This window comes from Hermetia illucens, chromosome 3 (genome assembly GCF_905115235.1).
Source record: "Hermetia illucens chromosome 3, iHerIll2.2.curated.20191125, whole genome shotgun sequence".
Classification (NCBI taxonomy): domain Eukaryota; kingdom Metazoa; phylum Arthropoda; class Insecta; order Diptera; family Stratiomyidae; genus Hermetia; species Hermetia illucens.
The window spans coordinates 110,825,672-110,853,387 of record NC_051851.1 but is presented as its reverse complement, the minus strand read 5'-3'; the positions used below and the strand labels follow the sequence as shown (position 1 = coordinate 110,853,387).

Sequence of the window (27,716 nt, the reverse complement as noted above, 5' to 3'; positions counted from 1 at the left end):
TACTAAAGAAAAAATGATTAAAACTGACACTCCATCAACAAGTTTCGAAACTGTACAAATCGATGCAGTAGGTCCATTAAAAATCTCGAATGGATACAGATACATATTAACCCTGCAATGTGAATTAACAAAATTTGTTGTAGCATTCCCAATAGAGAATAAAGAAGCAAATACTATAGCTTTAGGCATAATTAATGAATTTATATTAAAGTATGGACATTTTAAAACACTTAAATCGGATCTAGAGACTGAATTTACCAATAAGCTAATGAGCGACATATGTGCATTGCTCAGAATAAAACAAATATTTTCTACCCCGTATCATCACCAAACTTTGGGAACAGTTGAAAGAAACCACCGAGTACTAAATGAATACATGTGTTCTTTCGCAGATGATCACCAATGGGATAAATGGGTACCATATTATACATAACATAACACCACCCCAAATATAGATACTAACTACACTCCATATGAATTGATTTTCGGAAAACTACCATACCTTCCAAATGACATATTGGAAGATAACAGTCCAATATATAATTTAGACAATTATGCCAACGACCTAAAAGTTAGGTTGAAAATGTCAATAACTAAAGCGCGTAAAATTATTAAAAATGTCAAAATAATAAGGACAAGCAAACAAAATTATATAAATCCCTTGAACATAAAAATCGGAGATCAAGTATTAGTCAAAAATGGAAGTAGGAAAAAACATCAACCCCTTACAAAGGTCCATACACTGTAGTAGAAGTTGACAAATGCAACACTTTAATTGATATATCAGGAAATTTGAAATCCATACATAAGGATAGACTCAAATTATATAATAAAAAATAAAGTATAAATTTGGAACATAACATATACCTACATAAGGATAGATTAAAATTATACAGGGTGCGACAGCATTACTTCCTTTTTTCAAAACTCAATAAAAACTATTGTATGCATCGGAAAATATTTATTTATTTTTTATAATGTAGGTACATGTCTAAAGTTTTTATTTATATTGTTTTAAAGATCAAATCTGTTAGGTGATGTCCCCCATTCTCCATACATTGCGTAAACCGATTTCTGGCGTTTGTCATGACTCTTGCTAGCATAACAGGTGTTATGTTGGCAATTTCTTCTTGGATGTTGGTCTTCAAATCTTGTAGGGTTCTTGGACGGTTCACATAAACACGGGATTTCAAAAAACCCCACAGAAAAAAATCACAAGGGGACTGATCGGGAGAACGTGCCGGCCATTTCCAAATCGCCTCTAATTGAGATAAGGCGCTCTGGAAAGTGTTTCCTCAAAACAGCCATCGATGCTCTTGAAGTGTGTGCTGTTGCACCGTCTTGTTGGAACCAAGTGTCCCCCAAATCCAAATTTTCTAGCCGTGGGAAAAAAAATTCTGTAGCATGTTTACATACCGTTCCGAATTCACTGTCACTGTAACCTCATTTTCCTCAAAAAACCAGGGACCAATAATTCCAGCTGAGGAAATTGCACACCACACTGTGACTTTGGGTGAATGCAAAGGCTTTTGATGCAATTCTCGAGGGTTGGTGTCAGCCCAGTAGCGCATGTTTTGTTTGTTAACCGACCCACACAAATGAAAATGGGCTTCATCGCTAAAAAAAACAATAGCACCCTCGGGAACGACATCAAGAAGAAAGTCACACGCGTTCATCCGAGAATTGAAGTCACATTCTGAAAGTTCCTGCACTATCACCATCTTATAGGGATGAAAATGAAGATCATCACGAAGAATTCTTCTCACAGAATGATCGGATAGTCCAAGGGCAGATGCGTGTTTGCGCGCAGAACGCCGTGGCGATCGCAACACTTGCCGCTCTCACTGCTTCAATGTTCTCAGGTGATCTAACGGGCCGAGAGACTCCAGTTCTTCCTTTTGTCGCACTTGCAGTTTGTCTGAATGTAGTGACCCATCTAACAATTGATTTGCGGTCTGGGACGGGAGCCAGCGGGGCTAAATTAAAGCGACTCCAAAATGCACGCTGTGTTGCAATAACCGAACATCCGCTTGAAAAGTAAACCTGAACGGCAAAGGCACGCTCCTCACTATTCCAACGCATGATGGCGACTGAACCGTGTCGGGACAAAACTTTACAGTATCCCCTCTTTAACGAGACCACTAGCGCTCCGCTATGACATCAACTAACTGAGTGGCGCGCATTTTAAAAAAGGAAGTTATGCTGCCGCACCCTGTATGTATATAACATAAATTTTACACATAAGATATTCATATATGAAATGTATTTCATGATTCGTTTTAAATGCAACACATATAAACCGAATCAAAAAAGGCTAGAGGTGTAGTGTACTGTACTACAAGCTATCGCAATAATATTACCGTGGACTGTAAGCTATCAAATCATAAACATTCATTCCAACCCGCGTCATCATCAAAACAATAAATTATGAAATCGAGTAAACAAAACTTTACAAGATATCATTCCAAGGTACTTGAACTCGATACGACCTAGAAATATATATTCTAAAAAACGCCAGTGTGAATAAATCATATGCATTGCATTTCTTGCATGCATTTCTAGCTCGAACAAAATGTGTGCATATGGATATGAGTAATGCATATGCACACGGAATGAAATGTGAGATTTGGGAGCACGCGCCTCATGAGAATTAATAGTAAGTGCAGTGTTCGAAGTAATTTGGTGTTGAATTACTTTCGAACCAATTAGGTCAAATATTGTTGTTGGTAGATTTAGAATTATTTTAGGTTTAAGAAATTGTATAAAAGAAAATGAAAAGAAGAAATAAAGTGATTCTGACTTTATGCGGTTTATTTCTGCATGCCGTATCCTCGCGGCATAAGTAAAAGATCATAAGTTCCAAAAGTAGCAACCACGGCAAGTGTTCAGGGATGAACATATTGCCATCTTATCTGCGGTCCCACCGCTTCGCTAGGTAAGGAATTTTGATTCTTTGTGTTCCCTTCTGACTGTTTGAATTTTTTCGCTAGCTCCTTGCCGTCATCTGAGGATAACTCAGACGGCTCCATTAACAGCTTTACTACCCTGCCAGCTTTAACATTACATGGCGATCCGGCCATCCAACCTTTAATATTACATGGCGATCCTGGAACTTTACAAGGTTAATCCAATTTAAAAGTAAAGTGGCTCACTGTTCCTCATAATTCCCTTGCTTGAATTCCGATGATACCCATTTTGAATTGTATGACTAGATCAGAGAGTCCTCACTGCTCGCGTTTTACATACATTTTGTTTTTGTTACTTCAGATGATACTATTGCTAGATGTTATGTCCGCCGCAATACAGCTATTACTGAATCTTCGGAGGCACCACGCCTCCGAAGATTCACTGCAACTCGTTCAATTTACAATATTTTGCAATAGCAATTTCGGAAAATATTCTTCAAATCTTTCATGATTGTATGGAAATCGGCTAAATAAATTGACATTACTTTTACCCGTAAAGATTTTTAAAGCATGCCATTTTTTCAACGAGTTAACCACATACCTCAGAAAAAAAATTCGACCCACAAAAAGCGGAAACGCAAAAGTGAGAGTGTAAGTTGTTTGAATTTTTATTATCGTCGAAAAACTGGGTAATTAAGATAATATAGTTACATTAAAATTGTCTGTATACCCCAAGAAGTCATGCCAATGTCCCGTCACACCAATGTTTGGCCAAGCTCGACACTTTCCGGAGGATTTTTAGAGATGTTTAAACTTTCCAATTTTGTAATCGATTTTCGCGGATAAAAAGTGATTTGAAATAATTAAGACTTGCCTTTTCTTTTCGCTAATAAGGTAATAAATAACCTTGCAAATGCCGATATTTCGAGAATCACTTGTTCCTTTCATCAATGCTACAAGTCCTTCTAATTATTTCAAACAATTTAATCACTGCAAACACCACGAGAAAAAGTGATTGTAAAAAAATAGCGTAATCACTAGGAACTTATAATCGATTGATTCAATAGAAAAAAATATAAGTTCCCAAATGAAGCTTTCTTTATTTGGAGAAATCTACTACTTAGTGAATTTTTGTCCTTAAATACCTAAATCTAGGCCTGAATTGCTAGTTAATTTAATTATTTACCTAATTAACCCAAACAGTCAACTGGTAATGTTTCCTAAATTATCGTTAATCCTTTTATCGTCCCGTATCGTGTGGATAATGAAACTTTCTATTGCGTCCAATTTACAGAAGTCATTACCAGTCGACTCAGCTGTGAATGAGTACCTGAGTGAAATCAGAGTAATAATCTCGGGCGAGCGCAATGCTGACCACATTGCCTCCTACAGTGTACTGTAGTGTACCGTTACGATCTTGAATGAAGTGCTCTAACACATTTCAAGGCCCTGATCCAATATGGATTGTTGCGCCAACAATTATTATTATTATTGTATGTTATTCCTTAATGATGTGTCTGGCTACCAGCAATTTGACGGCATATGTTGTTGTGGTCTGGTCTGGCAATAGGGTTTTTTGAGGCCCCGTGTTTATAGAAAAGGCACGGCTTTTGGAGTTGGAAGTGGAAAAATTAGAGATTGGCTTTTTCATCTACTAATACGGACTAGTCGCCAAGAACAATCAAATTAGTAAATAAAACTGGCAATCTTTAAATTTATTATGTTGATTAACGTCTAAAGAATATTTAGAATTTTCAATTAATTTTCTGTGTGTTGCATTCGTGGAATAAGGTAAAACGAACTTAACTTTAAGTTTGTATTATTAATTAAAGGATTATGTTAAAATTTCAATTAAGCATACTATGTTTTTATTGTTACTACAAAAAGTCGATTTATTTTTCAGGCAGGGCATATCAATGTTTAATGTTACAACAACATTTGTTGCCACACGATCAGGACTTTTACGATGGGTGGATCATATGGAACATCCTTCCGATTCGAGCGAACCGTAATACTGACCTCATTTGATTTTTACAAAATTTGACAATTTGTTTTTTAGACATTTCAGCGAAATCAATGCACGTGCGATGGATATGAGTTGGTATAGAAGAGCAGTCGACCAATATGCAGTAGAACCTGACAGCTTTGTATATAGCGTTCCTTTTGATTCAGGATACACGGACAATAGCAACGCAACTTTGGTCACTGCGACACATGCGATATTCATTGACCATCGAGGGCACAAAGCACCCGCTGCAGTTGTTGGTCTATTATTTCGTCATGACTCACTAGCGAGACATTTCGTTAACATTACATCAGCAGTAAGATTACATGCATACATACGTTTAATTCTTCAATTTTTGATTCAATTAAATTTATTTATATTTGGCCATATTCCTACTTTTATACGCCGGTAAAAATTAGGAGGTGAAGGGGTCAAATGTGGGTCTCTTCAAATACCAAACCATTTGCAAGGTACAAAGCAAAAGTTATGCATATATGATATATTCCAACAATCCTGAAGCAAATTGCAAACCTAATACGAGTTTGTTTTCCTTTCAAGAGAAGGACGGAAATGTTGAATTTCGACCAAATAATCCCTGGACGTTGATCTTATGAGGTTTCATCATTTCGCGTTTCAATGAACCACAACACAATTACGTCAGTGCTTGAAATGATTTTAGGATTAACGAGTACATCTGCCCCACTACTCAAGCCTGCATTTGTTGATAAAAGTTTTGAGGTATTGAAAGTAATCAAAAGACTATCATTTTCATATTCCGAATTTTCCGAATATTCCGAAAAAAGTTGTTGAGGATTACTTTCAGTAATCAAAAGACTATCACTTTCATATTCCGAATTTTAGTTCTGCTTTCACAATTGACAAACTTTTCCACGTTTCGCAATGGTTGGTAATCGCGTAAGTGAGATCATTTCGTCTTTCTGCTCACGAAATGGCCACTATTTAATGCGCGGCGGGCCAGTGCGTTCCTCACGCTGTGGCTTCCCAAGACGCCAATGAACGGCCGATGTTAAGGTCCAATGGTCTCATAAGGAACGGCTTTGCAATCAGTGACAGTGGTAAAATATCGGCATTTTATGAGAATATAGTCGATTGGCGTTTTACTATTTCCACTATAAAATGTCGGAAGATGAGACAATCGTTTGATGAACCATGTATTCATAAGTACAAGGTCATACAAGGTCCCATGACACCTGTTATCGTCTGCCTTTTCACCCACGTGATCATTAAGATCGCCGGCAATGATGATATAATCGTCAGCAAGCACGTGACAAGCCTTTTCATCCAGAAGTTGCCAGAAGGCATCTTTCTCAGCATCAGGTCGACCTGTCTGTAGTGCATACGCGGTGAAAAAGTGAATAGTGTGATCAGCTGATATAATAGTGAGCCGATCATCAAATCGTTCGATTTCTTTAATGGCATCACGGAAATCCTCTGAGAAGGCAATGTCAACGCCATATTGAATGTGCGGGTTACCAAAATAGAGAGGTTTGTAGCCATTTTTAGCGCGTTAGCTTTCAATGTCGCAGCTTTTGGGACCAGACCATCGGGTTTCTTGCAGAGCGCAGATATCAATGCGCCTTTTCCAAAGAGCTAGCGGGTTCACGTATATCAGGTCTACTAACGGCTCCAGGTCCCTTCCTCTAAATCCCTTGATTTGTATCAACTTCGTCTATGATTTGCGTTGAGAGTTCTTCTGCATTGCGGGCACTTGCTGCTACCTGCAATGTATTGATGGTCCCTTTGCACAGTGTACAAATTGGGCAAACTTCACAGTCCACGGTGGGTTTTAACAAAATTGATATCAAAAAAAGTGTAAACCCCACAACTAACAACGGGATATTGTTTCTGATGAATTCAGAATAAAAGTTGAGAAAAAATCGTAATATTAGCCGTTTTTTAAGGGTTTGTTAAAAGAAAACCTTATTAAAATTGGTTTATTGTTTGTCTGTCTGTCACACGCACTTTTCAAGAAATGATTACACTGACACCAGCTGTCATGAAATTGGAAGGGTGATAGCCGTGCAGGGCTACGCATGCAATGAGCGACATATTTTATGTTGAATTAAAGGGGGAGTGCAAAAGAGGGATGTACATTTTTCCCACCGTTTATAATCGCGTGGGGTATCAAACGAAAGATCTCGGTTAAGACTTTCCGAATCAGATATTAGTTTTGAAGCGGTTGCGAAACGAGGGAGTGTGTGGCCATAAAGGAGTAACTTAAATAAAGGGGCCATTCTCAGAACCCTAGTCCCGAAAATACCTTCCATACCGACATCAATTAAATTAAAGTTAATAATAATATATCAACCTATTTTCAAAATTTATTGCGAACAAAAATTACATAAAAGATCAACAAAACCTACCTCATACCTGAAGGTCCGAGCTTCCGCTTTCTGACTTGTAAAGGAAACTATTTTTCTTCTTAAATTTTCGTAAAAAATGCTACTATGGAGTAAAGTAATGTTTTAGTGTTTTTTGGCTGTCCGAATACACAGGACAGGTGTTGTTTAGACACAGATGCCGTTTTCAATTGTTTGGGGTTAGGTTATGTTGTATGTTATTATTAACCCCGACACTTGGTTATATTAAGTAAATATTTAAACAGAATCGTTAATGACTACTACTAAAGTACCGCGAGCAATAATTTGAGCCATATTACTTAAGAAAGGTCAGTAGTGTGTTGTATTAATTTCCCACTGTTTGGTGTGTCCGAAATGTTACTGCAAACTGGTCTATTCACAGCGAGGCTTACAATACAACTCTACATCCATTATGAAAATGGGTATAAGGTTCATTAAGAGTTGTAATTATTGACCTTTAAATATTCTTACCAGCCTTATAAATGCGCTTCTCTACATATCTATCGTTCATATCGACTATAAAATGACATACTGATGCGACTTTTTTTAAATCTAATTAAATATAATAGTAGTAGCAGTAGGCGGAAAAAAATGTAGATATTATACCCAAAGATATACTTTTTATAAATCTAGGGATTTTTTTTTGAATATGATGATTGCATACTTATCCAATCATACAAGTTATTTATATAATAAGAATAAAATTTGGAGGTATAAAACAGTGTAATGACATATTACATTTAAGGGGGAAACCACATTACGGTTGTTTTCACGTATATTTTTGGGAGTTTATTTATTGGGAAAAATTGATTGCAATTCAATCAAATTTGTACATTATATTATTCATATTTAGAACAACTTTTGATTCTTTTGAAAATTTTAAGCCAAAAATAACATAGTTTCTGATGGATATTGTAACTAGAGTTCTTTAACTGCGGGACGTGTAGCAACTCTAATTTTTATCTGAGGCCAAAAAGCTCTTAATTTTACTTTATTAACTTATTTTCTAGGAATATTGCTGGTGAAAACAATCATAGCCAAAAATTTTGCAATTGAGGAAAAAAAGTTTTTAATTTTCATCACTTTCAGCCTTAAGAATACGATATTATCCCAAATATTGATTCACACTCTTAGCAATTGTATAAAGAATCATACCTCAAAATTTCATAACGATCATTTCATCACTTTTCGAATTAGAATTTCCCCAAATGCGAAAATAGCAATAGAAAAATGTGTGAAGTCACCTTTCGGATATGAAGAGGTTTCTCGGTCTTAATTACAAACAAAATACAGTTACAACAAATGCACTTGTACAAGGAACTAATACCAAGTGTTTATAAATACACGATTTACATACCATCCCCTCCCCCCCTCCGTCGACGTGCCCATACCATAACATGTTTAACTTAAATCATATTCTTTGGGTCTAGTTCTGCATTCGGTTTTTCTCTAATTATAGCCTGCCATTATGACCAAAGATGTTGAATATGCTTTCATTCGAAAACAATACTTTATCTCAAAACCGTTTTCCTCACCAATATGCATTTTGGCAAACTCTAATCGCTGTTTTCTGTATTCGGTATTCGGTGGTATTGGGTTTTTACACCCGGTTTTAATATAACTCTACCAACAGTCGTGCCATCCGTGACTTTCCTCTCGAGGCTTGAAAACCTCTGGTTGACCAATACGATGCAAAGAACTGATGGAATTGTCCCGAGCAAAATTTCTAAGAATCGTTTGAATTGTATGATAGATCGGTTGTTTTAAACGGTAATTTTGCTCGACAGTTCCGCGTGTACATAACTAAAAGTTCTATTGCCCTCTATTTTTTAGAAAGCGATTTAAATAAATGGAAATCATGGAAACCACTAAACCGCTATATTGATAATAATCAATCTCATACGCTTCACAATCGGAGTCACAGTTAGATACTAGACAGCTACCACACTCCCCCTTGCCCCTCAAGGGGGAAATCAGTGCGAGAACACACGATTTCAAATTGTTTTGCCCTTGAGAATGAGCGAGATGTAACGAAAATCCGGTCAGCTGTGTTTGACATACCGCCCGGACTTGCCAATGGATTGGTGAGATTGGCAAGTTTTTGCTAATGGATAAGTGAATACGTGAAACAACTTTTTGCTATATGGGTGAGCATGCCGTAGTACCAGAATAGCAAAAGCTCACCGATCTCTCTCTTACCAATACGATTTGACGAAGATTATGCCTTTTCCTTGTTTAGCCTCTGATGTGTATAGATAAGCTTCTGCAAGCACATTCGCAAGTGAGGTCATATTAGTAAGGGTACTGCCTATAGTAGATCTACTGTGCTCGGAGTTCAATATTATTAGCAAATATGAAGAATATGTAGGTTATTACTACAGATACAAACAAGTCGGGAAACCGGAAGCCGAACGCTTCAGGTATGAAAGGTTTTGTGTATTTCTTTTATAAAGACTGTGACTGTGCATTAGTCCTATTACTACGTAACACATAATATATGCATATATTATGTGAGAATATCCATTTTCAAGTAATATTGATACTCAAAGTGTTGAATTTGCAAAGAAGTGACAATTTTGACCTGTAATAACCTAAGAGTGCGATTTCCAAGCTTGGTAGAATCATGCTCTATATCATAGTCTAAATTGCAAGTTGCTGGTGCTAGGATGAACTGAAGGGGGTCTTCTCGCCACTTACTGAAAATTATAGTAATATACAGCCCCTAGCCAATTAAATGATTGATAATTGCATATGTTGCACTGGATTATATGCGATATGATTTGCATTTAACCTTACATATAATTATTTTTGTTTGAGAAATATATAATAGACTGTTATTTAATATTTTTTTAGGTGTCGCATTACAGTGTTACCATTTTGGCTCAAGAGCCCAAATAAGTATATATTTGTTTTAGTTGCATTCTGGACTGCTATAGGCACAGACGGTGTTTTTTGTGGTTTTATACGGTGTGTTAATTTATTTCGCAGTTTTATACTACGCAACTATTTGTTTATTGTGTGTGCTAGATTTCTTCTAAGTACATCACTTTGATTTTTTTCGAATTTTTGGGTTTGGTAGTTTCCTAAAATGAGTCCTGTCTCGCTTTGAGTGTGTACATTTTGACTTCTTGCTCGAGGACTTTACAGTTCACGTCAAAATTAGTATCAGATTCGGAAAGTACTAATTGAGACCTTTCATTTAATACCCCACACGGGTTACGGTTAAAAAAAATTTTAAATCGTCCCTTTGAGTGCATGGGCAGCTTAAAGTGAGCTGCCCCTGCTCCACCTAAATTTATGTCACTCACTGCATGCGGGATTTCATAGTTCCCATCTGCCCACCAAATTTCGTTCGGATCGGATTAGCCGTTTTGGAGAAAAGTGCGTCTGACAAACAGACAGACAGTGAAACGATTTTAATTAGGTTTTGTTTTACACAAAACCTTAAAAACACGAAAATCACACGATTGGTATTGTTCAGCTAAACTGTGCACCCGGTTGATTACAATCAACGAATAGATAGGACTTAAAATTATACGTGGAAATGACGAAGTTGATAGTGTATGTAGATTTTTGTTCTCTGAATTTTTCGTACATAGCAATATTACCGTTAACTTTATCCCTTTGTTGGAAACATTTGACAGAAAAATGTACGACTTGGAAACGCTGTTCAAATTGCTGACGTAAAGAAGTTGAAGTTCATTCATAACTTCCGTTGAAAATCATTTTGCTATAAAGTTTTTTCCTGGTTGTATGTAGACTTTTGCCCACAGCCGTAGATACAACAATTCGGGAAAACGAAAGCTGGACGCCTGAGGTATGAAACGTTTTGTGTATTTTTTTTATAAAGACGTTTGAGTGTGAATGTGCGCATTAGTACGTATCCACTTTCGGGTGATATTGACATTCAAAATCCTGAATTTCCAAAGAAGTGACAACTTCGATCTATTATAACTTTTAGTAATAACGCGATTTCCACCAAACTTGGTAGAATCAGGCTCAATATTATAGTCTACATTGCTGCATTTCGTGGTGCTAGGATGAACTTAAGGAGGGTTCTGCTGCCAATTACTGGAATTATAGTAATATATTATTATTAATTTTATTTGAAGGAACATCGGCATGGAAGGTATTTTGGAGCTTAGCCACCATATTGTGGCAGCCTCTTGATTTTTTCAGATTATAAGTTGCGCAGTTTCTTAGAATGGCCCGTTAAATAAATGATCACTTTCGACCCCTCGAACTCCCCGCTTTTCCAACGAATGTCAGAACTAAGACCAGCCACTGTACTGACCGAGTCCTTTCATTTGATACCCCACATGACTATATTTAACGAAAAGAAAATGTACACCCCCCTTAAATTCTAAATAAAGCGTTCACAGTTTCCACCTCTCCACTAAATTTGGTGTCAAACGCTGCTATAGTCTCCGAGAAAAATAAGTGTGGCGGACAGACAGACAGTAAACCGATTTTAATAAGGTTTTGTTTTACACAAAACCTTAAAAAATGAAAGGAAGGAAAGTGTTCATTTATTTATTTCCCCCTTCGGATTAACACGTCCACTGGTATATCACTGGTATGCCTATGAAGTTCCTCATTTGTTATTTTGATATGAATTGATAAAAGTTTGGAACTTTTGAATAACATTCGCGTACTTTTCCTACATGCCACTCCCATGGACAATAGTAACAATGGCCTGGAACAATGATGTTGATGTTGCTAATGCATTGGGTAATAAGGAGTTTTGTGCTATCCTCAGTAGAAACAACACTAAGAGATAAACAAATCAATTGACACCCCCGATGTTCTGCCCTTGAGAGCAAATAGAAAGAGTACTATGACTCACCAGACTGAGAACTTTGGCTTTGCTAGTGCTTATCCCCAGTTCGGGTTCGATTGTCTCTTTCTTCAAATTCGGAGCAACTTCTCCAAAGTCGATGATCCGGTGAGCGACTAAGGAGATTCATCAGCGCAGTTAGAACACAATACACTCAAGATTGCATAGTCCATTGAAACCCTCCATGTTCTCTGGACAAGAATATATGAAGAACACCACCGACGACAAGAAGACCTCATTTATTTGTACGACATTCTTAACGTTTTCTATAACTCAGATGCTGTTGCTTTCCCCCATTTCATTCGTTTTATTGCTCCCTGGACTTCAGCTGCGCTGACACGTGGAATTGTTCCAAATGTCGGCTATGCTTGTAGAAATGGAGGATGAACAAATTCTTCTGTTGAAAACTGTTCGAAATATTCTCGTTGCCTCTGCGTCGCGGCTCGACGGCCTATAAGCCAAATACTGTTCTTGTCAAGTCCACACAGATGTCTCTCGCCATCCCGAGTGGCCAGTTTATCGTAAACATATTTGTAATTGACCCCTCGGGTAACAGCAATCGCTTCTTTGCTTCCCAGTTCCTTATAAATTTGCCATATAGCCAGCGTTCATTGCCGACAAACTTATGGTACAGGCATTTTTTTGCGAACATTTATTTTAACATCGTCATGTCAACACCAACTATCTCGGTTGATGAACCGCTTATCTGGCTTGGTAACTCCGAGGGTTGCATAGGCCGCTTTGTGGATCGTATTTTTAACTTGATGTGATGGTCATACAGGCACTGGTTTTGCAGTCAGTGACGGTGCTAAAATGTCGGTGCCTCAACAGGAGTGGGCAGTGATTGCAGGACTCTTCGGACTATAGCACAGGTTGCAAGGATAAGCGCTTTTTGCATCCCCATGTATTATTATTATTCTGTTAAGGGAAACTCGCACCGCGTCCTTAAAGAACTATTGCGCCCCTTTTACTGGTTATAGTGTACCTATTGATGAAGCAGGTCTATAACCGTCAGGAACTTTAGTATGTTCCCTACTTCCAGATCTTTCAGCTTTGCATGTGGTATTAAGTGTTCTCCCAGATGCCTGGACCTACTTTACACAAGTGGCGGACACTGTCCCAGGACGTGTATAAAGGTTTCATCTTACTCCTCACAAATCCTGTAGGCAGTGTCTGTAGATATCCCTAGCTTCCCTAGGTGATAGTTCAGCCGACAGTGACCAGTGAGAATTCCCACTATGATTCGGAGGTTCTTTTTGATGAGGTTTAAGCAATCCTTTGGGCGCGTGGGTTCATATCCCCCAATAAGCACCCTGGACTGCTCCATCCCTGGTAGGCCCGGACAGTATAGTTCCCTCAACCGTTCGTCATCATTTCTTAGAGTCATAGCCATGAAACCGCTTCCGAGTCCATAGAAGGGTTCTGGCCCGTGTAAAGGCGTCCCTGCTCCCTTCTTAGCTAGTTCGTCCCCTGCCTCTTTGCCTTCCAACCCAGCATGGCCTGGAACCCAAAGTACCTAGACCTTGTAGGACGAGCCGGGTGTATTCAGTCTCTCAAGGCATTCCCACACGAGTTTAGAGTTCACCTGGTTGGACCTAAGTGCCTTGGTCGCTACTTAGCTATCGGTGAGAAAAGCTATGTTCTGCCCCCTGTAGTTCCTTCGCAGATTGAAGGAGGCGCATCTGTCTATGGCGTATATTTCCGCCTGGAATATGCTACTGTACCTGCCCATTGGCTCAAAGTACATTTTCCTTGGACCATTGACATCGGCACTCGCTCCCTCTGCTGTGAGGGATCCGTCAGTGTACCAAGTAATCAATTGCTGCTTTAAGCCGCATGTCGCAGCAACGCTCTCCCAGTTTGCCTTGTAACTCCAACGTGTTTCAAACTTCTTATCGAAGTGAAATCTGTTGTCCTGTTATCCTTGGTATCAGTAATTCTGGATACCGCCTCACTGATACTCCCGACCATATTGATTATTGCCCTTCTTGCCTGCATCTGTATGTGCAAATGGAGAGGGGTCAGTCCCAGAAGGACTTCCAGGGATGCGGTTGGGCATGTCCCCATTGCCCCACTGATACACAAGCAAGCCAGTCTTTGGAGCTTATGTAATTCCCTGGCCTGTGTGCTGAGTTCGGTTCTTTCTGTCCAGATTACCGTTCCATAAGTATTCATTAGTCTTACTATTGCAATATATATCCAAAGTAGTATCTTCGGGCTGCAACCCTATTTTTTTCTGCTATGGATCTACCAGTTATCAGAGCCCTAGTGCCTTTCCGACAAGTGTTTCCGACATGTGTCTTCCAGAGTAATTTTTGGTCTAGCATAACTCCCAAATATTTGACCTCTGTTTCACCTCCATATCATGTAATCTTATGGCTCTCAGGTGATCAAGCTTACGCCTCCTAGTGAACGGTACTATGGTGGTTTTGGCTGGGTTGATCCGCAGTCGCACCTTCCTGCACCAGGCACTAGTAACCCTTAGTCCAGTTTGGATTCCATCACATAGGGTATCTTCATATTTGCCCCTACAATGTCGTTCGCGTAACCCTGGACTTGTATTCCAGTATTTGTTAACACGTCCAGGAGTTCATCCACTACCATACTCCACATCAGCGGCGATAGTACCCCACCCTGTGGACAGCCTTGAGTAATGTTCATGACAATAGAATTTATACCTGTCGGAACTTCTATTTGCCTGCTTTCTAGCATTTTACCCATCCAGAATGCCAGGGTATTTCCCACTCCCTTGCGGCTCAGCGCATCTTGTATTTCTATGTGCGATGTGTTGTTGAATGCTCCTTCGATATTCAAAAACGCACACAGTGCAATTTCTTTTGTTTCTATGGCATCCCGTAGTACCTCTGTCAGCTGATACAGAGCAGTTTCTTTTGACCGTCCTGCCCGGTAAGTGTATTGACAGTGATGTAGGAGATTACGCTTTAAAACGTTAGTTCTAAAATAGTTGTCTGTGACCTTCTCCACCGTTTTGAGTACGAACGATGTTAGGCAAATTGGTCTGAAAGACTTCGTGGCGGGGGTTGGTATCGCAACCGAGGAGAAGTGCCCTCTTCTTACAATACTGCACCAGTTTTGCGATTTGTTCCTGTGGAGCCCGGGTTTCGTCTCCGGGGAAGTATCCCGATGTCACGACTGCTTCTCGAGTGCTCCTCCCGGCTTCCAATGAGGCTTGGATAGCCCCAGTTAAGAACTCTGAAAGACAGTATTTTAAATTACGTTTAAGAATTATCCAATCGGCCCCCGGTACACCCAGGGCTCCTGAGCCAACACTATTCCAATGTTCTCCTTGGAACTTGCCCTTGCAATTACCGCAGATGCAGCTTTTGCATGGTGGAGGTTTATCTGGACTATCTTAGTGCTGGCCGTTGGCTTTGTTATTGTTTGGAGCTCTTCCCCACTGTCGGAGTATCGCCCTCCTCCTCCGACATGGCGCTTTTCCGCGCATCGCTGTCTACCCTGAGCCCTAGCAGTCCTAGGTCTAGGTCGTCTAGCTTCTGCTCTTCACTAGGCAACAGATCTACTTCGTTGGTTGATCCAGTCCTTTCCGTCTTTATGGCTTCCGAGACTTTATCGGGGACCTCGGTATGCTTTTCACCCGGTGTCTCCTCCGTGGTGTTTTTCCTCGGCTTTTCCCTGTGCACATGCACGGGTATGTTGCCAAGTGGATAGTTGATATAGCAACCCCGACGTTTGATTGCCTCCGGGGATCGGTGATCTATCCCCGATCATGAGGAGTAGCTGACCCGGTGGGTCATGTCATCATACGTAACCCAAGCCAACCGCCTGTTCGCATGCAGCCCTGCATTTGCAACTCGAGTCAGGATTAACCTGGTACGCCAGGTATATATATATATATACTACTATATGATCCGCACTGTCTTCAATATAAGATCCATGTCTCTGTAGTGTAGGACCTCCGCGTCATTGGCTGAAGTGTTTGCGACAATCGGGATGTAGCAATACATTTTCGCATGGTCGCACACACTTTGCGTTAAAACGCATCATCGCTGCGATGCGGGCCTTTGGATGTTGCCTTCAGCCCATCTTTAGGTTGGTCGCCCCTCGGTCCGGTTGGGCGGGAAGAGGGTCCGTGGGCTTTTTGAACTATACTACCTGGCGCACCAGGTTAATCCCGACCTGATAGGGTACAGATATCGACTATATGACGCGTTCATAACCCGATTTCCGGAGCTAAGTCATGTTCCGGAACAGAACGTCGTCAACCAGTACCGGGTGATAGTGAATAACAACCGAGTCGCTCTACCAACTAGGCAACAAATCTTCCAAGAGGTTTCACTTGAGCTCGGGCTGGAGTCATCAAATTACCGGACTAGTCAAAGGAGTAAGACAAGTACTCCACCTGTAAGGCACTCCATGAATCCAGTAGTCAGGAGAAGCTTAGTAACTGGAGATGTCTAACCAATTTATAATGAGGCTTTGACCGCATTCCAGGTCGCATTCACAGAGTATGCTGAGATTCTCCCAGACGCTAGGCCAAAGATCCAAAAACTGAAGTTTACTTCGGCAACTACTAAAATTATTGCTGCCGTTGATAGAATCTTGGCTGATCGTTTGGCTAGTGAGATTACTGCTACATAGGTTCACAGCCTGATCTACGTTGCAGCTGCCACGGTTATTCGCTTCCATAATCAACATTTTGGAACGAATAACAGAGGTATGCGTAGGAGGACTTTACCGTTCTGGATATTTCGGCTCAATAAAAGAGTCGAAAAGTTGAGAAAGGAGATTAGCCGTGTCACGCAAGCACTTCTGGGAAATCTATCACCAAGAGCGCACAGATGCGTTGCGAACATCATTGGAAACTACCATCTGTCCAATGATATGCGAATCGAAGAAATCCTCGAGGTGCTGAAACAGAAACTTGCGGTATGCTCCAATCGCATCCGTAGGTATCAAAAAAGCTTTCAGTGAAGAACAGACAACACCTTGTTCTTCCAGAACCAACGGGGATTTTATAAAAATCTCACCAACTCAAGTCGGGAAAGTAACCTCGATCTGGATCAGGCAGAAGACTTCTGGAGAAGTGTTTGGAGCGAATCTAGACGTAGCAATTTAGAAGCAGCGTGGCTTCCACACCTTATGCGTTCATGCGAAGCCCTCCCCGAAATGACCATGCCTGACATTACTGAAGCTGATGTAGAAGCAGCCCTTGAAAAAATAGGTAATTGGAAAGCGCCAGGAGTATATATACTATATACTATCATCTCAAAACATCTTGATATTCATAAATTGATAGCTGAGGAGCAAAAAGGATGCGCAAAAGGCTCCCGAGGCTGCAAGGAACAGCTTGTAATCGATACGGTCGCTGTAAAGCAGGCTGTCCACCAGAAACGAAATATCTCGACAGCCTACATCGATTATAAATCAGCCTTTGACTCCATATAACATTCGTTATCAGACATTGGCATCGAAGTCTCCAACAAATGGTTGACTAATGGTGTACTTTTCTATGAGACCGAAGCATTCCTGACTCCAATTCAGGATGCTTTGCTCCCAACAAAAAATTATTAACGGTACATTCTTAACGAATCCTCAATCACTAACTCCAGTTGTAGGTTATGCAACTGTGAAGAGGAGACCATCCAGCACATAACATCTGCGTGCAGGATGTTAAGCAGTACCGTCTCCGTATATGTATATATCAATTTTATGGTGATCCGTTGAAAGATTTCGAAGTCTATCAAACAAAAAATCTGACTGAAAACCTCCATGCCCACTTAAAACTTGGGTAATGAATAGCCAGTCTCACTATGCTTCCGGTTCAGTCACGGACCTAAGTTGCTAATGAGCCGCGCAGTCCATATGCCTCTAATTTCATTTTCCCAAGAGGGCTGCTATTCGTCTAGAGTGCGTTGCCGTTTTTCACGTGCAACAACCTTCCTTGAGTAATCTCCATTGCGTTTGTATATGGTTTTGACGCTCCTTAGCAAGAAGGGCAAGGGGGATCACTCCCGCGATCACCATCACGGCCGGTTCAGAAACAGTGCGGTACGCAGACGCCACCCACAAAGCTCTCCGTCTCTGTAGTTGCGCGAGACGTTTACGATATACCTCCTAGCCAAGAGCGTCAGCTCATACCTCTGCGCCGTAGAGCAGGACATCGATCACCATCACGGCCGGTTCAGAAACAGTGCGGTACGTAGACGCCACCCGCAAAGCTCCCCGTCTCTGTATTTGCGCGCGAGCTTTACGATCTCTTTGTCAAGACCGTCAGCAGGACGCCTGCTAGACGTAGGACTTCCAATGTTTGATATTAGCCTACTTAATGCCGAAACTCCAGCTGCAGCCCTGTTCGTTGCTGCTTTGATTTGCTCAAAAAAGCTCAGCTTTGGGTCAAGAGTCAGTCCGAGGTACATTACGTTACTCGATTATCGACTCACCGAACGATATGGGATATTCTTTTTAATCAGGATGACTACTTCGGTTTTTTCCGGTGCAAGGTTGAAACCATGAGTAGTTATCCATCCACTTACCCGTCGCATCAATACGCCGAGTCTACTTTGTGACAGTGCATCCAGCAGCAAGCCTGCGACATTATCTCCATAGCCGACCAGTTTAAATAGACTATCATAGGTAGGATGGATAGGAAGACCCCCCTTAAGTTCATCCTAGAATCATGAAATTTTGCAGTAAGGCGGGCTACAGCATAGACCACGATCGTATCAAATCCTATCTAGACTTTGAATGTCAATATCAGTTGAAAGTGGATATTTTCACATAATATATGCATATATTATGTGCTGCGTACTAATGAGGCAAATGCTCACTCAAATCCCTTTATAAAAGAAATACACAAATCTTTTCATAACTGAAGCGTCTAGCTTCCGGTTTCCCGACTTGTTATATAGTAGACTAGCTGAACTCGGCAGACATTGTTCTGTCTATGTACATTTGCAAAAGATGCGGATTTTCTTCGTGTACTGCAAGAAGTAAACAAATCAGATGATATATTAGCCCGAGAAGGGCGATCAGACTCATCTGAAATGGCTCATACAACGAAGCTTACCGAGGGCCATCACAACCGAGATGGCAACCTGTAGCATATGCTTCAACAAATTCTTGGAGAATGTGCTACCGGCACGATTATTTACGTTTGGCTCCCTTGTTGGAGTTTGAAAGTGGTTGTGTCCATATCGCGAGCAGAGCTTTTTCTTAGCTCTAGTGTGGAGTTGCGCTTTACAACTCGGGCGCCGTCGTCCTTGATTGCGGCAGAGATATTAGATAGGCCTTTCACGCACTCAGTGTAAATCAGTACCGTTGTGCCAATCTCGCAGGACTCCAATTATGTTCTCCTAATCAATCTGCGAAGGATCGTCGGGTTATGCTTACCCGGCAGGCATTTACGCTATACCTCCTATACCTTCATGTCCTTGCAACTCGAATATGGATGTGAAATTACCATATTTTGTAATATTCCAAAAGATACTATAAGAAAGCATGCCTCGTATTTCCGAATATGCTGTAGTCTTTGGATTTCTGGGTAGCTCCAGGAATATTAGTAAAAAGTAGATCTGGCGGGCCAGTCATTGGTGGCATATTGACCTTACCAGTGGAACAAGAGATGCTAGGCATTTTTTTTGCTGAAACTTCAAAGCGCGACGATGTAAGCACAATATAGCCATTAGATCAACGAGGACATTTTGTAGTTTTCATTGTAATTAAATACTACTTTATTGGGATCGATTCTCAATTTTGTTCAAGTCTGTCGTGCCGATCAGCTTCATCTCGTGTGTCTTGCTCTTCGGAGACTGCAGGAGCAAGTAGATGCTTTTGCTCGAAGATTTGTTATTCGTACATAATGTTGCTGTGATTTGAAGTAGTAGTTCAAACTCGCATGTTGTCAAATCACATTTTTCTGATATTTCAGCAGCTTTTGAAATAGAAGCTCTGATCCGGTCATCTTTTCGGTGCGGGTGTTATTGTTCTGATATTTCAGTGCCTCTCAAAGTAGAAGCTCTAATTTGTTCCTTTTCAAGTAATGAATCTCGTTCTTGAAATTTTTCAGCATCTTTGTTGTTGTTTAACGCCTCACCAATCAATAGTCATTGTTTGTCATGACGACTGGTTGAAACTCGTATAAGTTGATCTATTCTAGCGCCATGCAGGGCCAAGTTCCAACAATTTTGATGGCAATGGAGTGAACGATATAGAAGTTGGTTCGCCACAGCACCATCTAGTGGCGCGTTAGAGAAATCCTTCTCCATTACCAAATACATATGCATACCAATTTTCATGGCGATCAGTTGAACGGCTCCGGAGTTTCCCACTCAGAACCGTATTTATATGACAACATCCACTTTTAAGGTTTTGTATTAAACTTTATGAAAATAGATTCAATGTTTGCTGTCAGCTGTTCGTTTGTCTGCCTTACAAAATGTCTGTTATACCTCGTTTTCTTTTTCTTCAGCCTTTGTCCCTTTCACAAGCGGGGTCGGCTTGTCGTGATCGATTTAAAAATTTGGTTCTATCAATTGCCTGATCTGGATGCAATGGCGAGGCTCTCAAATCCCGATCCATCGTATCAAGCCGTCCTTGTTTCGGCCAGCTTTTTGGTCGCTTACCATCAACTTCGATGTTCAGAACGATCTTGACAAGTGAATTCTCGTTAGCACTTATTACGTGATCATACCATCGAAGAGGCGTCTCTCGCGGATGTGCTCAAAGCGGATCACGTCACTAATCCAAAGCAACATCTTCGTCTCCAATACCGCAAGAACTTCGAATCAATAAGAACATTTATTTCTTCGTTTCGTTTCTTTTTATACAAAATTCTGAAACTTAAAATTGCTATTAATCTATCAACCAGAGTTCGTGAGCCACGTGTTCTCAAATATCAAATTTCATCCGTTCTGTGTGCATATAGATTACTCATATCCATATGCACACAGAAATGCATGCAAGAAATGCAATGCATGTGATTTCTTTGTCCTGGCGTTCTTTAAGGTTTTGTGTGAAATAAAACCCTGAAAAGTGTCTGTCTTTTTTTCCCCCCCGATGGAATGTGGAAAGCTTCAAAAGCTACCGCAGGCTCCTGCCACACGGTTATGTGGGACTCTTACCCACTAAAACCACCTCCTTCTTCTTCCACTCTCCCCGCGGGACTCCCATTTGGTATTACGACGTGGGGCTGCATCAGAATTTATTCTGCGCTCATGTCAACATTCGTGTTCCTCTCGCGTTCATTCTTTCGGATGACTTCCTCCTACCTAAGCTTCTTTCCGATGGCTGTAATCACTTTTTCAACTTCAGTCCATATCCCCTTGGCTTTCACCATAAGTTCTATTATATTTTCGGGTGTAAAGTGCTCCCCGGTTGTAGCTTTTAATGTAGCCCTTTGGGCTTTGAATCTGGGGCAATGAAAAAAGACGTGTTCTGCAATTTGGGCAATATGGTGAATCATCACGCCCAAATCGATACAGATATGCTCGGTAACCTCCGTGCCCGCTCAAGAATTGAGTTAGGTCAAAACCCACTTCGCCATGGGGTCGCTCGATCCATTTTCGGATATCCCATATGACTTTGTGAGTCCAGCGACCTTTTCCTGACTCGTCCCATTTCTCTTGCCATTCCGCGATAGTTTCAGTTCGTGCGAACTGTCGTCGACGGGCAGGAGATTCTCCGGTGAGATACGTTCGATCGTAAAGTCGTTATATTTCTTTCGCCAGAATCTCAATCGGCACCATTCCTGCTATCACGCAAGCTGCTTCATTGGATATTGTTCTGTAAGCGCAACATGTTCGGCGTACACTTATGCGATATGCAGCTCCAATCTTTCTCTTATTTGTTATATTTTCCAGGGCATTTGCCCATCCAGGGGCTGCATACAGTAGGATCGAACTGACCACCCTTGAAATAAGGAGTCGACGGGTCGGCCTTGGGCCACTTATATTTGGTAGCATTCTCGCAACCAGCGCTCCGATGTTATATGCCTTGGTTGCTGCACCGTCCACATGCAATCTGAAATTCAACCTCTGGTCTATCATTACACCTAAGTACTTAAGTGCACGCTTGGAATAAATGGTTTACGTTCCAACTTTGATCTTCATGGAAGTGCACTTTCTCCGCTTGGTAATAAGTACTACTTCCGTCTTATGCTCTGTGAGCTGTAGACCAGCATTCTCTAACCAGGATTTAATTTCATAGACTGCCTCATTTGCATAGAGCTCGGCTTCCTCGAGAAGGCGTGCAACAACCGTCACACCAATATCGTCCGCAAAACCAATGGAGGCCACACCAGTAGGAAGGGCTAGGGTCAGTACCCCGTTATACATAATAATCCACAAGAGTGGCCTTAGGACAGACTCTTGTGGAACTTCGCATGTCGTTTGGTAGGATTTCATTCCTTTATCTGATTCGCAGCACAGAATCCTATCGATACGCACCAGGTACTTCGCCACGCCTAAATTAATTAGGGACTCATGTATCTTGCTCCATCTAGCGGAATTGAAGGCATTCTTCACATCAAGTGTAATCACTGCACAACATTTGCCCTCGTCAAGTACGTTCTTAGCTGTGTTAGCTACTAGGACAAGTCCATCCGTTGTAGACCTCCTCTTTCGAAAACCGAACTGATTTTCGAAGAGACCACCATCCTTTTCGGCAATTCGAATTAATCTGTTATAGATTACTCGTTCGAATAGTTTGCCAGTATTATTTAGAAGGCATGTCGGCCTGTAGGATGAAGCTTCACCCAAAGGTTTGTTTGGCTTGGGGACTAGAATTAATTTCTGCTTCTTCCATTGTATAGGAAATACTCCTTCTTTAAGGCACGTGGTGAACGCCTCGGCAAACATATTTGGAGCTATTTTGACTGCTGCCTTCAGAGCTTTATTAGGGATGCTATCCAAGCCAGGTGCTTTATTTCCAACAATTTTATCCGCAGCTTCGAGGACCTCCTTTTCGCTTACCATGGGAATTTCGGCGGTGTCTACCTCGACAGTGGGAAGGTTAGCAGTACTCATATTCTGTGGGGAAAGATCCGTTACTATTTCATCAAGCAGAGTAGGGGAAGAAATCGGTGGGGAGCGTTTGCCTTTAACTTTCGATATTATGGTTTTATAACCCCCAGGGGTTCGTGTCAGCTTCATTACACAGTCGCTTAAAGTGTTCGCTTTTACTTTTCATGATGGCCACATTGTTTCTTCCGAGCGTTTTTATATTCTTCATGTAATTGTTCGTATCCAGATCGGTTTCTATTTCGCTGACGCTGCCTTGCGGCATTCTCTAATTTCAGAATTCCACCAAAAGTTCGGAACTCGCTTTTGTGATACAACCTACCTTGGCATGGATGCGTCACATGCTCGTCACAACTTCTCGCCAATCTGCAAAGCTTTATTTTCTGCGCTTCCTTCAAGCGCTGTACTTTGCTGCAGAACCTCTCCGAAAATCTCCTCGTCAAACCTATTAGCTTCCCACCTTTCAGCTCTCGTCCAAGACTGTTTCATTCGTTTACCATGTCTGATTTCAAAAATGATGGCCTGGTGGTCGCTATGTGCATATTCGTCATTCACATACCACTGCAGGATCCTTAGCTAAAACATCGCTAACAAAAGTGACGTCTATCACGGACCCCATTTCTCTTTTAAGGAAAGTGTTCATGCATCCAGTGTTAGCCACTACAAGATTCAGACGAGAAAGAGCTTCGAGACAGTGTCTGTCTGTCCGTCTGTCTGTTTGTCTATCTGTCACACCCGATTTATTCGGAAATGGCCAGACCGATTGTCATGAAAATTGGTGGGAGTATATAATCCGGTGTTCCCTTTACATGCAGTAAGTGCCGCCATTTTGTGTTAAGTTTAAGGGGGCTCCCCATACATGTAAATGAATGTAACCATGTGGGGTATCAAATGAAAGGTCTGAATTAGTACTTTTTAAAACTGGTTCCGTATTTGATAATGGGTGTAACATAGGGGAGTGAGGGCTCAAAATATGACCCCCAAAAAGTGTAACAGGTCTCGTTCTCAGAACCCTTGCAGCCGAAAAATCTGAAAAAATCACAGTGGTGCATCTCTATGAAATATAGGCCTCAAAATGTATCCGGTTCCCATATCTGCACAAATGAAGTTAATAATAGTATATTTTCACATTTTAGAAATTTACCCGGCACCCCCCTCATGTTCAACACAGAAGTACAAAATTGGCAATGGCATGCGTGTAACGAAGAACATAGTGCACAATTTGGTCAAGTTTCAAGAAAATCGAACTATTATTAACAAAGTTATAGGGGGTAAAACTTTAGCATTTTTTGTGAATTTCGTGCACTCTACAACCTGCATGACGTCATCATCATATATCAATTCGTCAATACCACAACGAAATGAGTTCTTATGCATGGGTTCACAAGGAATTATTTTGTTTTAGCTTTTTAGTCATTTGTATATGAATATCAATTACTCCAACCAGATGTGTGTATAGTATAAGCGTGCTAATGACCTTTGCGGGTAGTGCCTAATTCAGATAGATATAAGAAGTAAATCGGAAATATGGGTACGATCAATTTAATATACATGCATATATGTGTACAGTATTCGGAAATAGGCAGTTTGTTCGTTTAGGGTGAGCGTAATATCTGTGGCTGTAATATGTAAGTGTCTCGTAGTTTTGGAAAATATAAAGGAATATGTTGGATTTGTAGCTATATACAGATAGAAAAATGTGCCTTGAAATTTTTACATAAGATGAACACAAAACCTTTATACCCGAAGCGCGAGCTTCCGGTATTCCGACTTTTTTTGAATAGGTTTTAGATTATGGGAATTTACTCTATTTCGAGTTAAAATACCTTAGAATTATGTAATTTATTGATGACGTGGGTTGCAATGAATATTTTGATTCATTGACAGATTACAGTGCAGGGGATTATTATTGTGATAGGTTGTAGTACACTACACTACATCGTCTTTTATAGTTGGCCAACATTCAGAATCATAGAGAGCGGCAGGACGGACGACATTGCGGTATATTTTAGATGTTCGTTGAAACGTCGATCACAAAAAACACCAGTTGTGGAACGCCACTTCATCCAGATTGCGTTAATACGTGAAGCAATTTCATAACGGAGTTCTCCATTCGCTAATATCGTTCACCCGAGGTATTTAAATCGCTTAATTCTGGGCAGGCCACTGCCGCTGACAGTGATTATACCTGTTTCATGGGGATCGATCGTCAAAAATTCAGTTTTATTTAGATTTAATCTAACACCGCGTTGCATGAGGCTATCATTCCATTTTTGGGGAAGTTATTCGAGATCATTTTCGCTATTAGACGCTAGGAAAACATCTTCTGGATAAAGCAGTGTATATATTATGGGACGTTGAATGTCCCGTGTGATAGTGTCCATCATCATTATCAACGGCGCAACAACCGGTATCCAGTCTCGGCCTGCCTTAGTAAAGAACTCCAGACACCCCGTTTGTGCACTGAGGTCCAACAATTCAATATCTCTAAAAGCTATCTGGCGGCCTGACCTATGCCATCGCTCCATCTTAGGCAGGGTCTGCCTCGTCTTCTCTTTCGACCATAGGTATTGTCCTTATAGACTTTCCTGGCTAGATAAGCCTCATTCATACGGATTAAGTGACCCGCCCACCGCAACCTGTTGAGCCACAAACAGACGGTCATGATATCGTTATATAAGCTACGGAATCATCCATCCTCAAGTAGGGGACCCTTGTCTTAGACCGTTGTTGATAACGAAAGGACTTGAGAGTGATCCTGCTGCTTTTCTCTGGCCGTTATCGTCGGGATACCGAATTCTCACATGGCCGTGTTATAGTTTTACCCTATGCTATCATAGGTGGCCTTAAACTCGATGAAAATATGGTGCAACTGATGGTCATATTCCAGCAGTTTTTGCCACGCTTGCCGCAAAGAGAAAATCTGATTTGCCTGGGGTCAAGTCTCTCTGGTATGGACAAATGATGTTCTGGGCGTATGGGGTTATCGGACCTAGCAAGATAGCGGAGAATATCGTATAGATGGTACTGAGCAACGTGATACCTCTATAATTCCTACACTGCACAGTACTTCCCTATTTATGTGTGAGGCAGACGATGCCTCGTTGACAGTCGTCAGGCATTGATTCGATGTCCCACACCTTGAGCATCAGCTGATGAACTGCTTAGTGTAATTGGTCGTCTCCATATTTGGTTGTAATTACATCGGTTACTGGCGACTTATGATTTTTAAGTCGATGAATTGCATGGACTCTTTCTTCTTGGTGGTGGCAGTATTTGTCCGTCGTCTTCAGTTGGCGGGACCTCCTACTCGCCGATATTTTGGTTATTGAGCAGTTCATCAAAATACTCAACCCATCGCTCCAATATGGCCATTGTGTTGGAAATCAGATTTCCCTCTTTGTCTCGGCAGAATGACCCTCTAGGTGTTTAAGGCTTCATCCTGCTGACTTTTTGTACTGTACTTACTGTACTTTTCGAGTTCAAATATCTGTTGGTTCTGCCAGGCTTCCTTTTTTCGTCTGTGAAGTCGCTTCTCCGCTCGACGGAGTTCATGATAAGTTTCTCTGCGTGCCTGGGTTTTTTGAGAATGCAACTTTACTCGGTATGCATCCTTCCGTTCCGTTGTTAGCTTACATTATCGTTGAACCAGCCGTTCCGACTTTTCTTGCGGCTTGGACCAAGCATGTGTGTCGCCGTATCAATGATAACGTTATTCAGGTGATTGTGAAGATCATTTGTTGATGTTTCATCTCCATGACATGTGTCAGCTGCAATTAGTGCGGCATCCATGCCCTCCTTATGGGTGTTACGGAGGGCTGTGTAGTGGATGGCATCAGTATTCACTTTCACTTGATTGTCAGAGCGCTGTGCCAATGAGATAGTGATCCGAGTCTATATTGGTCCCCCTATATTTTCTGACATTCATCAAGGCTGACAGGTGGCGGCATTGGATCAGCACGTGGTCAATTTGGTTGAAAGTCCCGTGTGGTAGGTCCATTTCCAACAACTGTTTCCTGTGACACTGCTAATTGAATAACCCGCAGTCCGTTATATTGGTATTGGTATTCTTATGTAAGCTATTGGAGTCGACATCTCGCCTGAATACGGGCCCCGTCCCTACTTGGCTGTTAAAATACCCAAGTCTCATTTTGATGTCATACTTGGACAGGCTTCCAGGATTTGTTCTACTGCCTCGTAGAAGGTTTCCTTCTCCAGCTTTGCTGTCTCCTCTATAGGGGTGTGAACGTTAAAGAGGCTTATATTTCGATATTTTCCTCGCAAACGCAGACCGCATAATCTTTCGCTTATATTTTTAACCAACAAATAACAGCAGGTTTCACTTTTTGGCTGACTAAGAAACCTACTCGGAGTACATGGTGTACTGGATTGCCACTATAATTGATGATATAATAGCTAGTGACTCTTCTCCAAGAAACTGGTCCCTGTTCAGCGCATCTCTTGCAACAGTGTTACATCAGCCCTATATTGGGACAGAATATCGCTAGCTGCTGGCCTGTACAGGGAGCGCACATTCCATGAGAAAATGCGCAAATCGTTATTCCGTTGTCGTTGCCGGATTCGTCGTTG

At 41.1% G+C, this 27,716-nt stretch overlaps 1 protein-coding gene across 1 annotated transcript in view; it reads left to right on the top strand.

Annotated features, from left to right (window-relative positions):
* Positions 1-27,716, top strand: part of LOC119652100 (voltage-dependent calcium channel subunit alpha-2/delta-3-like) — a 184,780-nt gene that overhangs the window by 66,658 nt on the left and 90,406 nt on the right. The window contains exons 8-9 of the mRNA XM_038056038.1: positions 4,810-4,914; positions 4,966-5,227. Coding sequence (XP_037911966.1) covers positions 4,810-4,914; positions 4,966-5,227 — 367 coding nt within the window. The remainder of the gene's footprint in view (positions 1-4,809; positions 4,915-4,965; positions 5,228-27,716) is intronic.